At 33.5% G+C, this 24,011-nt stretch overlaps 1 protein-coding gene across 5 annotated transcripts in view; it reads left to right on the top strand.

The window, feature by feature from the left end:
- The window catches only part of EHBP1 (EH domain binding protein 1), a 355,495-nt gene that overhangs the window by 324,615 nt on the left and 6,869 nt on the right, over positions 1-24,011 (top strand). For all 5 annotated transcript variants that reach the window (XM_070379386.1, XM_070379385.1, XM_070379384.1 and 2 more), the window contains 2 exons: positions 21,983-22,082; positions 23,196-23,269. In XM_070379386.1, the coding sequence (XP_070235487.1) occupies positions 21,983-22,082; positions 23,196-23,269 (174 nt within the window). The remainder of the gene's footprint in view (positions 1-21,982; positions 22,083-23,195; positions 23,270-24,011) is intronic.

The raw sequence follows: 24,011 nt of genomic DNA, 5'->3' as shown, positions 1-24,011 counted from the left end.
GGGATAAGGAAAATTATAAGAATCAACTTTTGAACAAATTCCTAATATTAACTTGTAACTGTTTGTTTTGTATAAATTAGTGCCACATAGTTTTAACTATTTGAAAGTGTGAAGAGTCTTAAAGGTCGTCTAGTCTAGAACCAAAGTAAGAGATTGGCAAGGAGCTGTTCTTTTCTGAGTCTCAGTCCAACATGTTTTCCTTCTCCTAAGCCATGCTGTTTGTTATACAATTCATTTTTAAGTAAATGTTTAGAGAAAAACAGTGTAGATTTCCATAATATATACGCAGTTTAAATTAATCCTTAATATGAATCTCTTAAATAACCTAAAAAGTCATATTCTACTTACTTAGCTCATGTAGAGTAAACCTTTTGTAGTTTAGACTCTGAATGCTAGAGGATGTAAAATATTCGCTATAGTAAAAATACATATTTTTAAAGATTCCTATTAGTAAAAATTAGCACATTTTAATGTAGTAAAGTGACACTGATTTTGTGATACTAAAATACATTTCTTAGGTTCCAGTGGCTTTAAGTTTTTTTAAATAGATAACTACATATTATAAAGTAATGCATTATTCTTGGGCCATGGACATTATAGGTTTATTGCAGTGTGCTTTAAAATCCTTAGTAAGGATTCTATCTTGATTCTTTTTACTTATCTTTCAAACTACATATGTACACAGCCCTTATTTAGCTTGGTAGAGTAACAAAAATTCTAGAACATTTCATTGTACAAGTATGCAAATGTATTTACATAGGAGTAAGTCTAGGTTTCCTTAAAGAGGGCAACAGAATTGAAAACTGAGGCCAACAAATAAATGAAAGTTTCTCTAAATCCATTGGATAATAGAGGTGGTGTTAAGGCTAACCATAGTGTTGAACTAAACAGAGGGATTACTCCTGGGTTTTGCATCAGTTGTTTTCTGCAGGGTGGCCTCACTTGTCAAAAAAAAAAAAGTTTAACGGGCAAACATTCACATAGGCACACTGAGAAAAGAAGTATGCTTAATTCCATCAAAGGTTTAAAAAAATCAATCATTAATTTATTCTAACTACAATTGTTAGTCATTTGTGAAAAGCATCTGGCCTTTAAATCTTAGGAACCCAAACACAAGTACAATGTGAACACTTGTGAAGAAGCTTCAAATTTGTCATAATGTAAAAAAAGCTATGCTAGCGTGTGCGTATCTGAATCTAACTATACAGCTGCATTTGTTTATTCATAATGCCCTAACTCCACTTCATTTTTTTGAAAATGTTATAAATGCAAACGTAATATGCTTTAAAAGTCAGAAAATCATTCACTGGCAGCTTTAAAGAGCTCAGCTTTTTTACGTTTTTTTCATGGTTGTTTAAAAGGTGGTATTTCAGCAATCTTGGTATTACAGGTCAGAAATGGTTTCTAATGAAGTCTAAATTCAAGATAGAATATATATTTTCAAAATAGTTTCAGGAGAAACATACCCTGTTTTCCATATGGCTAAGTAATTGTTAAGGTATTTGTTTTAAAGCAGGACTTAGATACTCCTGACTGCTCTCTAATTTGATATAGCTAGTCCAAATGATTTTATTCAAGAAAGTTTGGTAGAAGAATTCAGTGAAGTAGATAAATATTAATTTTTGCAGCTATATTCATATTGCAAAGTATAGAACTAATTCAGTCATTTTTACTGTAGTAACATTCATTTTTGAACAGTTTTAAAGCTACCAGTAGAACAGCTTAATGTTGGGATTCATTTAAATATTAAACTAGAAGTTACTCAAGTTTCATGTTATAATAATATATATGTAAATAGGTTCACACTATAATCACAAAATTATATGTAATTTTTTTCTGTTTTTGTTTATTTTAAGAATGACTTTTAAATTGTAGAATGCCTAAAAAAAACCTAAAGGAGTGAAAATTAGAGCTTAAATGAGAAATGAAGAAAAAGTTGTATCATTTTAACTACATGCTCTGTAATATAAGATGAATAGTTAATATATAAAATCTACCCCCCACAACAACATATCACATAGTCTAGCAGTTTCTTACTGTAAATGGAATATAATGAAATGCTCCTGTCAGAGGCTTCATATAGAAATGATCCATACTCTTAATATGTACTACTTTTATCAGATTACTCATATACTGTATTGCATACAGCATTGCTCTTTAGCTTCCCCTGGGTTTTTAGTAATTAGAAATAAAGAAAAACTATGAATACTTCTCATAAATAAGGTTTGATTCTAAGCAAAATGACAATAATAAACAAGCACATTTTTTACCATAGAAAAAAATTGGTTACTAATCTTCAGTTTAGACATTTAGCTCACTTAATGCCATAAATATATTATTGTTACAAGATGACTGTTTCTAAAATGTATATTGAAAATAAATCTAAAAATTTCTATGCCATAAGTAGACTTCATGTGTAAACTTTGTTTGGTCCTCATTTCAGAGACATTGATGTCCAAAGTACTGTTAGGATACTAGAGATGAGAGGAAAATCACTTAAAACCGCTTGTGAAATATAATGTTTGAAATGGTTCTTTGAGAATGTGCAGATTATGCTTACATAGGGAATCCTTCCAGCTCTCTGGGAAAATGAGCTGTTGACATTCTTTTGGGTCATCATCCAAGATAGGAGGGCAACACAAGGATTTAGCAGATAAATTCATCCCCAAAGACCTTTATCCATTTCATTGCAACTTGGAAACATTCATGTTGAATAGTAGCATTAATGTAGCCCATTTAGCTCTTCAAAGTGAGCCTTATGTTTAAAAAAAAAAAAAAAGGAAAAGAAAAAGAAGACGATGAAGAAAATAAAATGACTAGGGTAATAACTTATTTAAGTCTTCTAAGAGGTAGTCTTTATTTATATAAATTCTAAAACACAAACTACTTGTTTTCCTTTATTTTCAAAAATATAACTAAGATCTATTATAGTAAGCGGTAAGCTTTTGAATTTTAACTCACTTTTATCAATCCTGTATGTTGCTTGTTAACTGTTTATGACAAAGAGCAGAAAAGAAATTAATGTTTTAATGTTGTGGTCTGAAATGAATGACATTTTTGAAAGACTGAAAATTATGTCATTCAGATTCTTTTTCTGACTGTTTATGGACTTTATGATTCAGGCAAAAGAGAAAGACAAAGCTGTGCTAAATGTATTGAGGGGTGCACTAAGATTTACACACATGTCCTTTCTAATAAATGGTGAAAAAAAACTTTTTGACTCAAACTGGAATGATACTATATAGGGTTCAATGTGCAGGAAAGGTTCCCACAATGCATTGTACAAACCTAGGGCTAACAAATACCCTGCTGCTTTGAAACCCCCCCAAAAGACAAAAGCACAATGAAATAGAAAGCTTACCACCGGTAGCTTTCAAAACGACAAACTAGGCAAACTATACATCTCCACCACTCCAATTTTGTCAGAATGCTAATGAGCTTGCTCTGATCTTTACTCGGCTTCCCGTGTTTTCTACATCTTCAAGGACCACATGGCGCTAGCAAAATAAAGACAACTAAATGAGAATTTCGAATGCTTTTTGTGTTAGGACCTGGTGCTTTTCAGTGGACGCGCTCGTTGAATATTCTTAACTTAAAAGAGTACAACAGGGGGTTGGGTATGAACTTTTTAACAGGAGGAAATTTGTACAAAAGTAAATTAGTGAGATGTGGAAAATATGAGAAAAATTTCTGATTAATTTCCACTCCATAATATCAATGACACCTTCAGCCCCACTCATACTCTTCTAACAAGAGATGCTGATAAAAGATGAATGATTCTGTGTTGTTCACAGTGAATGTTTAGTGGTTTTTTAATAGCAGCATTCTACATAAAAGGCACCAGGAAGTACTCCGCATTAGCAGTTGAGATCACTAGTTAATAGGATGATGTCTTTTAGCTTTTGTCACAAGATTATTAGAAAGGATGGGTTTCTGTTCTCATCGTTGCATAGTTTGGAGTGCCTGTTGAGTACAAGTGCTAAAATACAGGTTTCTCAGTATTGTTTCACATGTAAAGCAAAAAGCCTTTCAATGCAACACCTTTTTCCTTTTTTACCAGGTGATTTTGTTATTGATCTCTAATCTGCCCCTTTAGCTGTATTAAATGCTTGAAGTGTTCTGCTTTTCACTCTAGCCTTGTTGCTAGCTATTTATGTCTATAAATTCATTAACATTAAAACAGGGTCTATGTAGACCATTTGATTCTGTGATTTAGAAAGTGGCAGATGATGTAGTTTTCATGGCCTAGAGTACAGAAAACAACATAAAGTTAAGATTGCCTCAGTGAATACTGTAAAAAATGTCTTCTTTGATTAAAAAAACCTATTTTATAATAAATTATGTATTTGTAAGGAACATACTTTTTACTAGCTCTATCTCTTTTCTCTAGCAGTCACTGTACATTTACTAGGAGATTGGGAATAGTCAACTCCATCCCTTACCATACCCATATCTAGAAAGGGAAATGAAAACCGAAACTGGGTATATTTTTATATGTAAAGATATCTGAATTTAGAGTTAAACTGATTCTGCACAACTCATTAATAATCAGGAGAGGAAGGAGGGAGGTATAATATAGTAACACTTTTCAGGTTTTGTGTGGAGAAATGTTTTGGCAATGTTTCTCAATGTTTAATACATGTATTTCTGATATTTCTATACACTATTCTTTAAATTTTTCTCTTATCCTGAAAAATTATAGTTTTGTATACTGAATTTTGTTCATATGGCTTAAGACATTATAATTTTTTCACACAGCAAAATGAAAGAAGGGAACCCTATGGTAATAGAAATAACCTGGACAGTCATAGTTGATAAAGTTGGCAAGAAATAGAAACTATCTTCTAATTACAATGGAAATTTTAGACGTTTTTTTAATATCTATTTATATGTCCTCTATCATCTAGTATGATATTTCTGTGCTTCTTACAAGTATGGATGGGAGATAGTATTCATGTAATAAAATGTCTCCATTATGTAGAAATAGTTTTTTAATAGTGTAATATATCTATTTTCGTATAAGTTATAATGAGAAAAGAGGCCATGTCATTAAAAATAGACATTAAATTAAGTGAGGTATCTATTTTGGCATTTTACTTGCAAAACTTTAAAAAAATTAAGAACTGTAGATTTCTCATTGAAGAAATTTTTTACTATATTACATACCATGGTGAAATAGAAAATGAAGTTTTTATTTTATTAGAGTGTTTCCATTTGATTTCTATAGACATAAACATGAAATAGACAAGATTATATGATTTCTCTGCAAAGGAACTTTCATAAGTAAAAACAAATTAAGTGAATTTGGTGCTATAAAGTAAATAAAATGATCTCTAAAGTTCCAAGATAGTATAGACTTATTGTTCCTTGATAAAATATACATGAAAATTCCTAGGGCATTAAATTTGTGTTGTAATCAAGAAGCCAGTAAAAAAAATTAACATTTTATGTCTTAAAATTTTCTACAAAGTGACTGTTTAACACAATTTCTGAAGGCAATGAGCCACATCCTTTGATAAGACTCTTAAGAGTTGATAGAATCCATTCCTTTTTGGAAGTAAAATGTTAACATACTTTTGGTAAATGTGGTGTCTGTTTTGTGTGTCTGTGTGTTTTTAGCTGTGTCAAGATTTTAGTTACTCCAAGAATGCGAAATAATATAAAATCACTTTCTAATTGCAAGAAATAATAGTTTCTTGCGATTATTTTCTAATCCAACATTCAGAAAAATTAAAGGCATTAAAAACCGTGTCAAACAATTGATTCTGTCAATCCTTGATTAGCAGAGTCATAGCCAGGTGGAAGAACAGTGAACCAGGGCCCAGTTCCCCAAAGTCTCCATGTGAACCTTCTCTCCAGTGCTCCTGTCCATTAGGTACCAAAGCCCATCTGTCCTCCATTACTGTATCATAACTACAGGAGAGGCTTTTCTTCTATTCTTAGTCCTCAGCATACCTTCACCTGAAAACATTAGGCTCAACCCCACCAGTGGTGAGTTGGGACCCTGACAGGGAGAAGGATAGCCAGAATCCCATTCTACTGTGCTGCATTCATTCCTGCTCACTAACCCAGCTTCATAACTATGAACTTCAGTTCCCACTTTAATAGAATGAGGCTTTAATACAGCTTGAAAAATAAAAATTGGAGGAAAGAACCTAATTTTAATTCCCATAAAGGGTGAAATTTATAATCCTTTATGTCTTGTGATTTTCATTCATTCATTCAACAAATTTTTTTTTTTTTTGAGCCTTATTATACCTCAGGCACTATACATTGAGTATAAAAGCGTAACCCTGGTTAGTGAAGTGAATATAATTAGTTCAAATTTTCTCACACCGAGCCAAAGTTGATATGGTGTGGCAGCCCAAGAGGATTGTGAGAATTAAATTAGATACCTTATATCAATCATTTTTACAGTGCCTGGTACATATACAGAGTTCAATAAATGTCAGCTATTATTATTTATATGATTCCTTTAATGCCTAAGTTTGTCAAAGTCTCCTTTGAAATAAAAAATACCAAAAGATGAAAAGCACAAATATTTTAAGAATATTACCATCAAACACTAAATGAAATATTTATAATTTTTGCACATTTATGCATTTTATTTATTATTATGTATTACATGTACTGGAATATTCCTTTGATTATTGAAAAAGATGGATCATGAATAAAATACAGTGTAAAGAAAATAGTAAAGTTTGCTTTCAAATGAAAGTTTACGTTTTAAGGTGCTTACCTTGCTTTTGCCCTTTACTTTTCTATATCTTCCATTTTAAAAATTGGTAATATTCCTAAACACTTTTCTTTCTACAGTTTTTTTCCTTATGTAGTTACAAGAAAAATTAAAACAGTTGTACTTTCAGAATTCTTTTACAATTTGTTCAACTAATCCAAACATCTTTAATATCTGGTTCTATCTGCTTTCATTATTTGTATTATTTAAAGAAGGAAACTATATAAATTATATTTAGAAGTAGTAGCACGCACCTGTGGTTGAATCATTCTAGTGCATGCAATAGATACTGGATCCTAGGATTTCTAGAAAGGAATCTCAATTCAGAATGTTAAGAACCCCCTAAGGTTCTCATTTCTAACATTTGTTTCTTTTCTCCTTGGCACACACTATATATCCCAGCTTTTTACTATATATATATACAGTCTGAAGGTGACTTTTTTATCTGCTGACTCATGTTTGTTCATTTATCGAGAGGAACAAATGTATATAATATCTGCTAGTGATATTTAGAAAGTATTTTCCACTACTAGAAATTTTGAATTGGAAATATAAAATATAATTTTTGAACCTAAAGAAGTATCACATCACCATAATTTTCAATTTGGAACATGTCTATTGCCTAAAGTGAGGTACATCCTTATTCTAGACTGCAATAAAATTTTTTAACACTTAAAAAGTAGAAATTCCAGGAAAATGTGTTTTTCTCAGCAACTATCTATGAAACAAAATTTAGGCATTTGAACTGATTTGGCAGCAGCATGTTTTTTTTCTGAATGTGAAATTAAATTTGTGTAATGTCATGCCAATGCTAAAATAACATCTTATACATGGAATATCATCATTTCTTTAAAAAAAAAAAAGGATCAGTGCCTTATTTTTGAAAGGACTAAGACAGTGGTTCTCAAACTTTTATCTGCATTTAGAAAAACACCTGAGGAGTTTGTGTAAACTACAGAGCCCAGGCCCTGCCTAACCAATTCTGATTCAGGGGATCAATCTGTGGTGAGCCCATATTCCAGGAATTCTAATACAGGTGATCTGCAGAGCACATTTTAAGAAACAAGGGGCTAAGATGTGCTAAGCTCACAGTGTTACAAGTGCTAAAGGAAGTAACGCAACAACATAGGGATTTCAGAGCCACAGACATGAAAACCAGCAAGATGCCAGCTAGAATCTGGGTGGTGTTGGACAAGTTACTTATCCTCTCTGAGTCCATATTTCTTCTGTTATTTTTTTCTTTTAAAGACCAATGAAACCTATTTTAGAAGGTTATTGGAGTCTAAAATATATTACTACAGATGTAGATAAAATTTACATATGAGTCCTTATTTTTTTTAGCACAGAGCCTGTCAGAGGGTTAGCACTCAGTATGAAAGTAGCTGCTGCCATCACTCATGGTTTTGTTATTTATTATTGTTTCTACCTTTACTTTAAAATTTTCTGTTGCTTTTAAGTAATATGCTTGTCCCTCATTCTATTATAACTCTTTTCTTCCTCAAAACACACACTTATGCATGCATGTGCATGTTCTTTCTCCCAAGAAATGCCTGAAGAACTGGTTTGGCAGTTTGGCATAAGAATGGAAAGTTGTTGGGTTTTTTCTTGTTGTTGTTGTTGTTGTTTTTAATCTTTGTCTTATATATAAAAATTAACTGATGAAGTTTCTGTGAACATTCTCACAACTAAATAAATAGGAGAGAGCCTTAGGAATTTTGCTATTCCCCCAACCCATATAAATTTCACTGAATTGATATACTAGTTATATAGTTTTGTGAAGTACACACAGAAATAAACAACTTAGGTGTTATATTTGAGAAATTTGTTTTAGGACATCCATGTAAGAACCAACTTTGTAAATGCGTGTTCAGCTTTCCTGTTTCATCTTGATGCTATCCTAAGAAGTTTAACCAAAATTTCATAATTTGATTCAACAAAGAATGACATCAGAAATGGGTAAGCATATGTGAATTGCCTCCCCACTCCAGAGTCAAAATCAAGGTAGTTTATTGAAGGATATAAGCTCGGCTCCAACACCATTCTTCTCACCTTTCCAGATGGAAACATTTTTCTCAAAAAATACAGATGTTCATGTCCAGAGACAACTAGATATATACTGTTTCTTATTAAGTCTCCTCATCTTTGAGACAGAAATATCTAATTGAATAGCAGTGAACATAACTTTTATTGTTGTGCAGACTTCCCAGAGTTCTGCTTTCAAATCATTGTTCATTCCATAGTAGAGACATTTCCAGTTCTTCTAGCGGATTGTAAATTATTATTATTATTTTTTTTTAGCTTTTAGTTATGCTTTTAACATTCTTCATAGGCCTCTAGGTACATCACATAAGAAAACTAAACATATAGTCATTGCATCTGTTCCCTGTTCCCACATGTCACTTCTAAGCTGGAATGTAAAAGGCATTCATCCACTCAGAGGAAGTATTTCCTCAGGAAAAGCTTATAATAGAAATTAAGGAAAAACCATTGAGCTGATACATGTTTTAAAAATTAAGTTAGATATTTTGAAATGCTTCATATTACTGATTAATTTGTAATGCTTATTGCTGAATAGTTTTTTTTTTTTTTTTTTCTGTAAAGGTTTTCTGTTTTTGTTTTAATGCAGGGGGATTTGGATGAATGTTGTAGGAAGAGGAAGATTAACCAAAATTGTAGTTCTTTTTATAGCTTCATAACCTGAAAGGATAAAGTTTGGTACACATATGTATATATAAACAGTTATTTTTCTGACAGAGGATAATAGATATTACTATCAAAATAAGAGTATATGAATTAGTTTTCCCCTTTGTTTTTATGCTGATGACATTCAGTGGGAGATGATAATGTGAATTCACAGCACACAGAGTTATGAAGATCCAACTTGTGAGTGTCCTCTGCATTTACTGACTGGTTATATACTTTACCCACCCAAAGTCACCCAACCCCACTCCCCCAGTGCTTATTCACTCTGAATTAATAGCACCACTTGGTGGCCAAAGCTAGGAACTGAGTAAAGTGCCAACATTTCTTCCCCACCAGCATATTACCCTCCATTAGACACTTCTGAGCTGGCCTTGGTCATCACTGTATTTGTTATGCTCTCAAAGACTCTAGTTCTTCAAGGAAAGTTAAAAATGTAAGTCAAGGACATTACTTATGCTGATACTTTTTAATTAAAAAGTAAGTTTTTTCTAAATTTCATTGATTTAAAAAAATAGAAATAGTTTTTTATATAGGAGGTAAGAATAACCTACCACATAAATAATCAAAATAGTCATAAAAATTTTAATTTCTCATGAGGATAAAATGAAAGAGAGCCCAAAATTTAAAACTTTTAATACTATTTGTTTTTAAAATACTGCTTATTTTGAATCTAAGTAAAAGTTTAAAGGAAATTATATTGAACATTGCAAAATTGTCAATGTAGACTAAGTAGCAGTTTTGCTAAATTTTGAAATATATAATATTAACAGGCACATCATAAGAGCTAAATAGATTTGGAATTGACCATGATTTTGGGTGGGAATGTAGATTGTGTTTTCGATGTGATTGGTCTGACCTTTTTTAAATGTACTATAGCTTCTCTGGTAGCTCAGCTGGTAAAGAACCCACCTGCAATGCAGGAGACCCCTGTTCAATTCCTAGGTTGAGAAAATCCCCTGGGGAAGGGATAGGCTACCCACTTCAGTATTCTTGGGCTTCCCTGATGGCTCAGACAGTAAAGAATCCACGTGCAGTGCAGGACATGTGGGTTCAATCCCTGGGTTGGAAGGATCCCATGGTGGAGGTCATGGCAACCCACTTCAGTATTCTTGCCTGGAAATCCCCATGGACAGAGGAGCCTCGAGGGCTACAGTCCACGGGGTCGCAAAGAGTCGGACACAACTGAGCAACTAAGCACACAGCACAGCTTTGAAGCAAAGAGAGAGGATATACAACACAACAGAAGGACATACAAGTGGCTGCTAGAGCTTGGCTCATATGATTTATGCCAGAATCTGAGAGGGAGTATTGGGGAACATGATGTTCTTCAGTCTGATGGGTATCTAGGGAATTCCCTGGCAGACCAGTGGTTAGGACTCTGTGCTCTCACTGCTGAGGGCCCAGGTTCAATCCCTGGTTGGAGAGCTAAAATCCCACAAGCCACATGGCACAGCCCAAAAATAAATGAAGGATATTTTTAAATGTGTATCATGATAAAGGGTAAGTTGAACATGTCCTTAAAATTAAGTTGAGAAATCTGAAAATAATTTTATCTTTGGTAAGTCTAGAGATTCTGAGTCACATGTTAGATTTTTATTTTTTCTAAATTTCTGACTGAAGGAACTGCTATTAGCAAGAGAACTTTGGGGATAGACTTTACAGAGCATGTGTAACCTTGGAAAGGGGACTGTTTCCTGGAGAATTTGCATTTGAGTAGCTCTTTTAAGAAAAGAAAAATGAATAATGGATAGTTGCTAGGCTTCCATACTTAAGGGGAATGAAAAAATATGGACTGATGATAGGATGCAGTTTGGTTGATTGGTCCAGTAAAATAGATTACTAAAGACATTAGACATGTCATGTTCAATGGAACATCTTAAGACTTGCACCAATTTCCCCAGTATGTTTTCATCTGTGAGTAGGCCTATCTGATTACACAGGCAGTCAGGAAAACTGTGAGACTCTGCCAGGAACAATCACCATGCCTTACTCCAGCCAATAATCATAGGTATGTCAGATAGAGAAGATCCTGAAGCCTGAAGAATGTGAATCCCTACTGGTGGGTGGGTGTGTGTGTGGGTGGGTGTGTGTGGAGATAGAGAGTATAGCAACCACCATTATACTACTATATATAGCATTTATTGTAGGCCAGGCACTATTGTAAGTACTTTATATTTATTAACTCACTTAATTTTAACAAAATCCTATGAAGTAGGTTTATTATCTCCGCTTTACAAATGAAGAAACTAGGCATAGGGATCTTAAGTAATTTACCTAAATTTCCACAGCTCTTAAAGAGCAGAGGTGGAACTTGAATACATCCTGATAATCTAGTGGTAGGCAGAGTATTCTTGTCTGTCCATTTTCACTGAAGGATGTCTCAAAGGCTCAGATGAAATCAGAGTAGTTTGTAGTTGCCCAAGAAGGTACATGGGTCTATCCCTGGGAGCCCCTGTTTCTTGAAGACATCATATCCGTTCAGTTCAGTTCAGTCGCTCAGCCGTGTCCGACTCTTTGTGACCCCATGAATCCCAGCACACCAGGCCTCCCTGTCCATCACCAACTCCTGGAGTTTACTCAAACTCATGTCCATTGAGTCGGTGATGCCATCCAGCCATCTCATCCTCTGTCATCCCCTTCTCCTCCTACCCCCAATCCCTCCCAGCATCAGAGTCTTTTCCAGTAAGTCAACTCTTCGCATGAGGTGGCCAAAGTACTGGAGTCTCAGCTTTAGCATCAGTCCTTTCAATGAACACCCAGGACTGATCTCCTTTAGAATGGACTGGTTGGATCTCCTTGCAGTCCAAGGGACTCTCAAGAATCTTCTCCAACACCACAGTTCAAAAGCATCAATTCTCCGGCACTCAGCTTTCTTCACAGTCCAACTCTCGCATCCATACATGACCACTGGAAAAACTATAGCCTTGACTTAGACAGACCTTTGTTGGCAAAGTAATGTTTCTGTTTTTTAATATGCTATCTAGGTTGGTCATAACTTTCCTTCCAAGGAGTAAGTGTCTTTTAATTTCATGGCTGCAGTCACCATCTGCAGTGATTTTGGAGCCCAAAAAAATGAAGTCTGACACTGCTTCCACTGTTTCCCCATCTACTTCCCATGAAGTGATGGGACCAGATGCCATGATCTTAGTTTTCTGAATGTTGAGCTTTAAGCCAACTTTTTCACTCTCCTCTTTCACTTTCATCGAGAGTCTCTTTAGCTCCTCTTCACTTTCTGCCATAAGGGTGGTGTCATCTGCATGTCTGAGGTTATTGATATCTCTCCCGGCAATCTTGATTCCAGCTTGTGCTTCTTCCAGCCCAGTGTTTCTCATATACTAACCTATAATTCAGGGATCCTCATATACCAACCTATAATTCAGGGATCATATGGACATATCTGCATAGGAAGAAAAGCTGAATCCCCTTGACACTCCTCGATGACTGCTCTGAGGTCACAGGAAGAATAAACAAAATAGCCTTTACTAATGGGTGAACTTGTTTGTTTGTCAGAGGTTTAATTAAAGGTTTGCTTTTTGTTTGGGGGTTTTGTTTTGTTTTGTTTTCTGCTTTGCATATCAGAGTCATTCTGAAAACTTGTCAGGGTTGGCCTGAATTCTAAATAAAAGGCCTATTCTGATTAGACTGTTTACCTACAAGTGTCAAGTAGAGTGGCTGAGAACAGTGGTTCACAAAACAGACTGCCTGGATTTGAGGCCTAAGTTCTTCCACTAACTAGCTCTATTACTTTAGGTAAGTTATATTAATATAACCTTATTAAATATTTGATGCTATTATCATAATCATCATTATTATTATTATCCCCAGCCTATGAGAAGGTTATTGGTTGTCAGTCATCTGGTGAGGGAGATACAGGACATAGAGCATCCTTGAGACAATTTTCTTTCCAAGGCTTCAGGAAGCAGCGCTGTGGACACAAGTCTATCATAAGTGTCTCTGTCTTTGTGAAGAGAATGGCTCCACTGGGAAGGCTGAAGGGCATTTGATGAGGTAGTATAATGCTGAAACTCAAACTAGTCACCTGGTCTAGTGTTGAAAAACACCATTTGTTACATTTGATTTGAAGTGTCATGTAATTGTCGAACCCTTGTGCAGGTTAAAAGACTGCTGGGGATGGCTCTGCAGTATCCTGTTTTCATTAGGCATCTCTGTTTAAAGAATAAATGTGGACGTAGGCTAGGAGGGGATAGGCCTAATTCCCTTTAGCTCTCCCTCACTGAATCAAGGTTCTTAAGAAGGTCCATAAGGAAGGATATACCCCAGTGTTGCTTGGTTACCTGAACCCAAGCATGATCAAACAAGGTGTAGAGAAGAAGTTACTGTGCATGTATCGCATTAGAGGTTGAACTCATCATCCCTTACTGGAAACTGGAGGCTCTGATGACACCCTGCTATGATTTTTTTAAGGACATTTCAGGACTAAGCAACATGGGGTTACCTAAAAGAGTAGCTGATTGGCTGCATAATACATCTTGAGAAAAACTGTTAGAAGCTATTTGGAGCATATCTACCTGATTTGTTCTTCTATATTTTAAACATTGAATATATTTTCCACACTTTAAACAGAATCAGATCTCATTCTTACCTGGCATTTAGTAAATCATCTTTTTTATTGATATTGCCAATTTTGTAAGCTGATTTAACAATGCTGTGTTTTTAAGATCAAAATATCTTCCTATAAAAATGATGAAAACTTACTGTCTCTGAAGCTTTTTTGCTCTATAAACATTTGGTTTTTCTTGTTAGGGGATTTCTTTTATTAAATTTTTATTAATTTGTACTTCAAATTGTCATTTTGTCCTTTATTTTAATAACTAGTAAACTTTTAGGTATATCCTATTAAGCTATAATTTTCAATCTTAAAACTTAACCTCTTTCACTTTTGATTATTAAGTAGTATTTCATAATCTACTTTGTTCTTGAATCTCTAAAATCCATTACAAATAACTAGACTGTCATTACCTGGAGCATAGCCACATTACTCTATCACCATAGCTATGACGATCTTGTATGCAGCTGTAACACTGCAGACCCAAAAGGGCATTCACTTTTGTTTTTCCAGCTGCAGAGATGAGTTTGTACTGATTCACTCACGTTTTTCACCTATCTCACTTATGACCAATGACATACTAATTATACTAACTACGGACTTTCTTATGACTTATGAATGTTTAAAATATAATTTGTGTCCACGGAGATGTTTAAAAATTCATCCTCACTCCGGCTGTCCCTGATTATGTGTCTGTCTCCATACTAGACTATCTACTCTTTTGAAGGCAGGGACCATACCTTGGTCATCTTTCTATGTCCAGTTGTCAGCTCAGTGCTGCCTTGCCATTATCATCCTCTTCCTCATCGTCATCACAGCTAGCATTTTTAGTCTTGGGCACTGTGCTAAGGACTTCACATGGATTTTCTCATTTAATTCCTCCATCACCCATGAGGTAAGTAATGTGATTATACTTATAGAGAGGGAGACTGAGGTTTGGAGAGATTAATTAGTCTAAGATCAAGGGACTCCAAGTCATTTTTTTTAAAAACTGAACTGGAAGAAAAGCCACTTGGAATACAAACTCAATGTTTATCTTCTTTGCATCTTATTCAGAATGACAGACCTAACCAGCCAGAGAAACTATAGATGGTATACATTTATAAAGTATACTTAGCCCTACCAGAATTTATATTCTTATCCATGGGAGTTTCTCAGGATTAATGTAAGCATTCATAAAGGTAGTCTACAATTTATAAGAAGTCTTTATTAATAAAGTTCATCTTTATTAATGAGTCAAGTGCTTTTCCATAAAGTTCTTAAATCATGGATTGAGTTCCTATACCACTCCATAAAAAACTATATGTCCAAATAACCTTAAAAAAGATGAACCTCCCAGTGAGAAGGTCTCCCCCAGAGATTTTGACTTACTTGAATATATAAAACTTTAATAATATCTCTTACAACATTTATCTATATATGCATATCTTTATTTTTTATAATTTATTTATTTGTGGCTGTGCTGGGTCTTTGTTGCTGCGTGAGCTCTTCTCTATTGCGGCAAGCAGAGGCTACTCTCTAGTTGTGGTGCAGGGGTTTCTTATTGTGGTGGTTCCTCTTTTTGTGGAACATGGGCTCTACGGTGCACACACTTCAGTAATTGGGACACATGGGCTCAGTTGTGGTTCCCAGTCTCTACAGCGTAGGCTCAATAGTTGTGGCACATTGGGCTTAGCTGCTCCGCAGTATGTGGGATCTTCCCGGATCAGGGATGGAACTTGCGTCTCCTGCATTGGCAGGCAGATTCTTTACCGCTGAGCTACCAAGGAAGACCCTACATATATATTTAAAATCATATCTTAGAATGCATCTAGAAATAATGTTGGGACTTCCCTGGTGGTCCAGTGGTTAAGAATCTGCACTTCCAATGCAGGGGGTGCAGGTTTGATCCCTGATTGAGGAACTGGGATCCCAGTTGCCAAGCAGTGCAGCCAAATGATAAAAATTTAAAAAACAATTTTTTAATGAAAAAATTGAAGTATTGTTTCTTTCACTTCCACTTTTCCAGAAATAATTTTATTCAACTCTTCATGCTCATCTTTAACATTAATATCTCTGTCACTTCTAGGACCACTCTTTAAGTCATTTCCATGAATGACTGCACGAAGGCTCTAGGAGAGGGAGGAAGTAAAGAGACTGCCAGGTGCAGGCCAAACAAAGGTGGGGCTTCAAGAGAGGGGAGATATAGCAGGGGAAGCTATCTTCCTGTAAGTGTGGCTCACAGTTTAAGTTTTCCTCTTATTGGAGGATGCCCAGTTGATCTCCAAGTAGACAGTAGTCTATTTGGTTGAATGATGTGTATAAAAGTGACTCACTGTTTTTTTTCCGATTTTACAGAATATGTTAAATGCACATTGAAAAATAAATACAGTCTCCGAGCTCTGTTTTGAGTGTTTTGAAAGTGAAAGTGTTAGTCACTCAGTCATTTGTGTCCAATTCTTTGCAACCTCGTGGACTTTAGCCTGCCAGGCTCCTCTGTCCATGGAATTCTCCAGACAGTACTGGAGTGGGTTGCCATTTCCTCCTCCAGGGGATCTTCCCAACCCAGGGATCGAACCACATTGCAGATTTCCTCACGTTGCAGGCAGAGTCTTTACCATCTAGGCCACCAGGGGAGTGTTTTGAATTTAGCCTAGTGCATATTTGTTGATAGTCAAGATGGTCATGCTTTATCTGAAATGTGGGTCATGCTAAGACTTTTAAAGGCTCTTAGCACTGAAGTTATGGAAGCAACTCCATCCCACATGTAATTTTTTTAAAAATACTAAACTGTAAATAAATACAATTTTATCAATTATGACTTTTTCCATGATGATTATTTTCATGCTTTTAATTTATCTTTTTTACTATCTTAAGTGTGTGCTTAATTTACCTTTTGAGAAATTGAGCACTGATTTTTGGCATAGCAAGGCTATTCAGACTCTACCAAGAACTTGGCACAAGAAGATTGTTATTAATTTCTGGACTTTAGAAGTAGCTTTTTCTTTTGTATAAGTCTATGATGGAAGAGATTCAGTGAACTTGTCTATACCTCCTTCTGCATAGGTAGGTGCATAGACGTCTGTCAAATTTATCTGTAGAGAGAGATTGCCCTGAATCTCTCCTCACACTTCATTTTATCAAATGAGCAAATGAAAGATGTGTTTGAGAGAATGAATTAGTTTTTATTTTACTTCAACAAAAGACAGGATTTTCACCAAAGTTTATATTATTAATACTATAACAAATATATCAAGCTCAGCAAATTGTTTTAAGACAATTACTGCTGAAGACATCAATAAAGATTATGGTTCTTCATTTATGTTGATTGCTGTTTGAGGATATTCTTACTGTAGAAACACTTATCAACTGTTTGCTTACGTAATAAAATTTGTTTTCATAATAAAGCTCTGTTTCCTAAGTTTAAAATATTTTCTAAACTAGGGCACTGGAGTCCTATAGTAATATTGGCTTTGGAGTTCATGTGTCCATGTCCCTATATAACTGCAGTAAATTAATCTTTCTCATTCATTAAGTAAATCTACCCCAGACTTTATCTTTTTTGTTATTAAAATGTTTCTCTGGTACCAGTTAGTTGGACACATTCATGTGTATCTCTATTGTAATATATTAAATCTTTCAGAGGTCATCATACTCAGGTAATCATAACAGGGATAATTAGTAACGGCAACTTTTTTGTTTTTAATGTTTGATTTGGCTTTGCTACATTGTGTCCTTTAAGGGCCACATGTGATCACTAGTCAGCCATCTCCACTATGGAGCTATGGCAAGATTTCAGCATTCTTTAATGTTTTCATGGTAGAAAACCGTGGATTTGTATGTATGTTCAACAGCACCTTCATCTTTATGTTTTCATTTTCTCCTGTTGAATTAATCTTCTGTTCAGTTAAAATTGTGTCGTTCCTTATTTTGCATTTATATAAGAATTCATTGTCCGAAAATATATCTAAATAGATAATAAGCTTATGGTGAAAGATTAATTAGGAAAGATTAACTAGTAGACAGTTTTATAAATATAATTCATAATTTTAAGGCTTTACTATCATTTTCCTTTTGTTCATTTTAAAATTTACATTGAAAATGCTGCTTTTGAAAAAGCAAATGAGAATTATATACACATTCCTGGGTGAAGGAATGAATTTTTAAGTGGAATTAATCATTTTGGGAGGGAGGAGATGGAATATAAAGGTAGATGTTAACTAACATTTTATTAAGTATTTGTACTACATGTAGTGCTGTATTATTCTGCTTTGTATTAAGTAGGTTTTGTTAACTATGTGATAGGAAGAATTATTTGAAGTCATATTTACGTGTGACTTTTCCTACTATTATTATGCTTCATTATTTAGTAATTTTTATAAATCATACTCTGGCTATCATAATTAAAAAGAGAAAACTGACAATAAGAGATTGTGATGTCAGAAAGATGTTACATTCCAGGAGGCAGAATATAAACCAGAATTCTTTAAGGAAATAAAGGAGAAAAAAATTACCAGAGACAGTATTAATTAGTCAATACTTTAAAAGGTTAAGGTGATATTTTATTGATAGTATATTTATAATACATATGAGGCACTCTGCTTTAAAATATAGTATAACAACCCAGCCATGCTTTCACATTTTAGTAACTGTGTACTGAACTATAGAATTTTGTCATTTTTTAAGTTTCAAAATGGTCTTCAGTAGTATAGATCTTGAATTTTTCAGTTCATGAAACTGAAAAAAATACTTAAATTTCAGCTTTGGCTCTAAGGTGATAAAAATGTAGTTGTGATTACAAATTAAAGATAATTTTGAAAGCAAGATAATTAACTTGGTGAGTTTAAACAAGATAAAATGATTTATGGCCATTTTATAAAATAATGACAATCTTCATTTTAAGCTACAATGTAAAGTGCTTTATTCTGAGATTATGTATTGTGGCAGAAGCTAAAACTGCCTTTTTTCTAACAGTGCCAGAATACAACCTCTTTTTCTTTTTGCACTAACAAGACTGCTTTACCACCACAGCCCACTCTAAGTAATTAAATCAATCCTTTGTACTTACCGTATTCTCCTCTAGTGACGGTACTAGATCTGATTATATGCTTCATGCATATTCAAAGTACCGCACTGACAGCTCTTTAATGAGCTCTTACTTAATCAGTATGAACAATGTTCATCTTGTTCTTTTTTTTTCCTCATGCATTAGAGCTAGGAACAGTTGGGAAAAATGAAACATCCAGCATTCATTTGAAAAATATATTGTACTTTGAAAAGTGTCTAAGCTGAGGAAGTTGCATTCTGCCCTTTAAAAGTCTGATGGACAAATTGGATTACTAGTATTGGATTAAATAACAAATGGTTGGAGGAGAAATGAGAAAAGCTCACTGTGATCACAGGCTTTAATATTTTTTGTTACTTATAAAGCTAAAGGGGTCTTTAACCAGTTATTAAAGTCAGGATTAATTTGTAATGGTTCAACTTACTGGCTTTTAAAAGCTTTTTAAATTTAAAAAATTTCAAATCCCTAAAAACAATAGTATGATGATGTATTAGAAGAAAATTTAATTTTTTTATTACTAGGCTAAGTATAGATTTCCATCATTGTGTACTATCTCAGATAAGGAGTTAGTGATGATTTAATCTCAAATATGTTTTTCAGTTAATTTATATAATCTAGGTAGCACTGAATAATATATCTTTAAATATGTGTTATTGTTTGGCTTATTCCCTTTTGAAACATGACACTCTGCTCACTTCCTAATAATTAGGGAAGGTGCATCTTTTATTCTTATCTAGAAATCATAGGCATGAGTTAAACTGAAAATAACACAGTAGTACCACATCAATATTGTTGTTCTCAAGGAAGCAGTCTTCCATTGAAGAAAATGATGCTAATTTAAGAGAAGGCTAGATGCTTCTAGTATTATTGCCTGAAAGCCTGAATTACAGGTTTAGGTTAAATTCAAAACAAAGTTTTAATATGTGTATATTTTTAGAAACCACTGAGGTTATGAACACAAAAATTAAGTCTTTAATCAGAAAACAAAATATCATAAAAACAGCACCTATTAATATTGCACACATGTGTCATTTCACTGATCAAAAAGGCCTTCACCAGGGTACAATTGGCCTTTTTCCAAATTGCAAGCTTTTTCTCAGCTTTTTCTTTTTACTCTTTCTTCTTTTGTTGCTACCCAGGGATTTGTGCCTATCGCAGCCTATATCACATGACCAGTGTCAAGACATCACATGGTCCAAAGTGAATACAAAACCAGTTACCCTAAAAGAGAGATTAAAAATGCTGTAAAACAATAAAGACTTTTGTTCATACTCTAAAAGAATCTATCCCCGGTCTGCTTCATATCATAAAGTTTAATGGACTTTAATTTAATGAAAGTACCTATCTCTAACTCTTTTATAGACATCTGTTTTATAGGGATGCTCTGAAATACATGTTTAATCTTGCACACAGATCAGCTCTTTATATTCTATTTTCATTCTAAAACTTTCTTCAAATTTCTATTAATGTGGAAATAGTTAATTATGTCACATCCATAATGTATGCAAGTATTACAAAAATGAAGTAGATCTTTGAACAACATGACAACAACAAATCAAGGGCCCTTATGTTAAAGAAAAAAAACCTGTATGTGTCCAGACATGGTATATACCTGTGTGTTAGACATAGCTACCTATGTGGTCTGGAAGAAGATATGCTAAACTGTAATAGTACTTCCGGAGAAGGGAGGTAGATAGGCAAATTAGAGAGGGTGAGGTTGGTGAAAGAGGACTTAACTTTTACCTCAATTATGTCTCTGTATTGCTTGAATGTTTTTTAATGGACTGTGTAGTATGTTTGAAAGTTAAAAGAAAATATCTAAAGAAGAAAATAAAACTTAGGAAATTGACTAGGATATTTAGTCTTAGCCTGGGATATTTAATTTTTTTGTTAGATATTTAAGTTAACCCTATGAATCTATCTAGAAGTTGGACTGAAGTATTAAACAATGGCCTAGGAAAACAATAAACCAATCATGGATGAAATTCAGAAGAAAACAAAGTCAAAGAATTATAAATTTGACTGGATACAATTTGAAGGCAGTTTAAAGGAAGAAGGTGGGGTATTAATATTTTTCTCAAGTATGATTGTGGCCTACTTCTATATGAATAATACCAAATATACGCTATATATTATAATCTTTTTGAGGGGAGAAGTAGTATAGATGATGGAATGACTATTAGGGAAAATGAATTTTAAATGTGTAATCAGTAAATTTATAACCTGACATTTAACATCATCTCTCTGCTTAAATGTTTTCTCATTTACTGAAGATTATTATGTTCTTTTTTCACAGATAGATGTAAGTATTTTTGTAGCCTGGTCATTTACAATATATTTAAAATAATTTGCAAGTGTTCACCGTATTAGGGATGATGAGTTCTGGAAATGTATATGCATGTATATATCTTTAGTTTACTTTGGGGGAGGAAAATAAGAAAAAAAGCAAGTCATTACAGGTAGAAGCTCTCACAAAATCTCTTGACTTCTCTGATCTTTCTGCTAGTCTTGTAATTCTCATAATGATTTTTTAATGTGGTTTTTAATTAATTAATATATTTTTATCATAACCATATGTCTGTTAGCTTCATGAGTTCCTCATTGAAATATAATAACAAGTCAACCTCTGGGGAGGATTTAAAAGTTGGAACACTTTTTTTTTTTAATGTACATTAGTATAATCTGTATATATGTTCAGGGGACTGAAATATACATGCTGAATAATACCTCCTTTAGAGATTGGTTTATGAATTTTTAAATATTGATTCCTTTCTTCAGACCTTAATCTTATATATAAACTTATAAACAGTTTAATTTGCACTATTGGGTTAGCTAAAATATGTTTCATGTTAAAAAAAAAAAAACAAGACTTATGCTGAACTATTATTTGGCTTGTAAAATAGAAAAAACAGTAATTCTTCTTAAATTATAGGAAGGAACACAGAAGAAGAAGAAGCTATGATGCAGGAGTGGTTTATGTTAGTTAATAAGAAAAATGCCTTAATAAGAAGAATGAACCAGCTCTCTCTCCTGTAAGTACTTATCACTGCTTGTTTTTCCTACAACATTGAGGAGTCTTAGACTTTCTATCATTGTCTTTCTTGGGATTTCATATTTATTAGGCTTAATTTTTTTCTTTCTTTAGAAATTATATTTTATATAAAAATAAAATATAAAATACTGTATAACCAGTTTTTATTTGAAGAGTAAGAATTTTAAAAGAGTATTAGATACTGAAAAAATGTATGTATTATACTGAAAACCAAGTAATGTAAATAATTTTGGGGTTTAAGAAATCACTTGTGTACAAAAAAGGATGTTTGGTTTATATTAAGGAGAAAAAGAAATAAAACTCAAGTTTATTTAACATCAGATTTTCAGTTAAAAATTAAATAATTCTTAATAAGGACAAAAGTACCTTTGTACTCTGCAGATAATGTTACCCTAAATTTTGGGATAAAAGATTTAATAATTTACACAGAAGTGACCTTTTATGACTCCAAGAATTACAGTAAAATGGAGACTAAACCAAATGTAAGCATTCTCAAGTCTTTAGCATTTAGTTCACATAGGACTTAATGCTTGTCCCTTTTTCTCACTAGCAGTATTCTTATATTGTGCCACCTAGTGTGGGAAGAAATACGTTTACGTTTTTTTAGTGAAAACCTCTATTTTTGTCATTTCTACAGTGCCTTAATAAAAGAATTATGAAGTGCAGAATTAATTTATCCTGATTTTTTTTACTGTCTCTATATTAAATTTGCACTGCTAGTACTTTCATGTTTCTCGTACTCTTTTCACATGGAGTTCTAGACAAAAAGGTGTTTATTGACAGTTATGAAAAATATTTTATGAAATAGCTTTATACCTGGCACTTAAGACAAAAAGCATTGAAGAATGAGATTACTTATCCACAGATTAAAATATACTTTTGTACAACTCAAAATTGAAGGAGAAAAATAATACCACTAGTAAGTATTCAACCTGAGGAAGGTTTTAGGTTTGTGTATCATTTGTTTTGAGTAGCTTAAAGTTAAAGAGAAAAGTCAGTTATGAGTCCTAAAATCAATGTAACCTAAAGGTTTTTTTTAAGTGTTTAATGATTTAGTAATTAGCATATTGATGAACTTTTGCAACTTGCCTAGGGAAAAAGAACACGATTTAGAACGAAGGTATGAGCTGCTGAATCGGGAATTGCGGGCAATGCTAGCCATTGAAGGTAAGAGACGCCATGGCCCAGTGAGGTGTGTAAAGTGTCAGTTGTCAAAGAGATTTAAAGAGTGTAATATACTTCGGTCTCACTAGGTGTGGTCTGACTAGGAACTACAGGAGTTCCAAATAAATGTCTTAGATTCAGAAACCATTAGTCATGTAAAACCTTAGGACCCTAATTCAGATCATCATTTTGTTTACTATTAAACATAAAATTGTAAGCTTAAAAGTCCATTAAATAGGAAATATAAGTAGTTAAATGATTTCATTTTATGTGTAAGTTCAAGTTGCTTCCACTGCAGAGGTTTGAGAAAGATTTATCATTTTGATTTTTCACATTCAGATTCTAAATTTTACCTTAATATTTAACTGATGTCCATATAAATATGTCACTGTCCAGTCTGCTATAGTTCTTAAGATTCCAACTCTTATTAATAGGCAAGCAAAGATTCAGGCATATGAGATAAATTCAACACTTTCACACATTATATAAACTTTTAAATGAATAACATATATAGTAATCCTAAGGATGGTTCATAATATCAATAAACATCAGCTGGCTTAACTATGGCATTTATTATATATGGTTATTTTTTTTAATTCTTTGGTATTTTAGAATTCTGTTCTCCTTATACCTCTTAGTTGAAAATGTCTTATAGTTCAAAGATGTCTGCTTAAGAGCTAATCCTTTGGGCTCTGTAAAATGGACCTTTTGTCTAATCAATGCAAATTGATTTTCCTATTCTATA

This window comes from Bos mutus, chromosome 11 (assembly GCF_027580195.1).
Source record: "Bos mutus isolate GX-2022 chromosome 11, NWIPB_WYAK_1.1, whole genome shotgun sequence".
NCBI classification, from domain to species: domain Eukaryota; kingdom Metazoa; phylum Chordata; class Mammalia; order Artiodactyla; family Bovidae; genus Bos; species Bos mutus.
The sequence above is the reverse complement of the archived record's forward strand: the minus strand, read 5'-3'. Positions and strand labels throughout refer to the sequence as shown.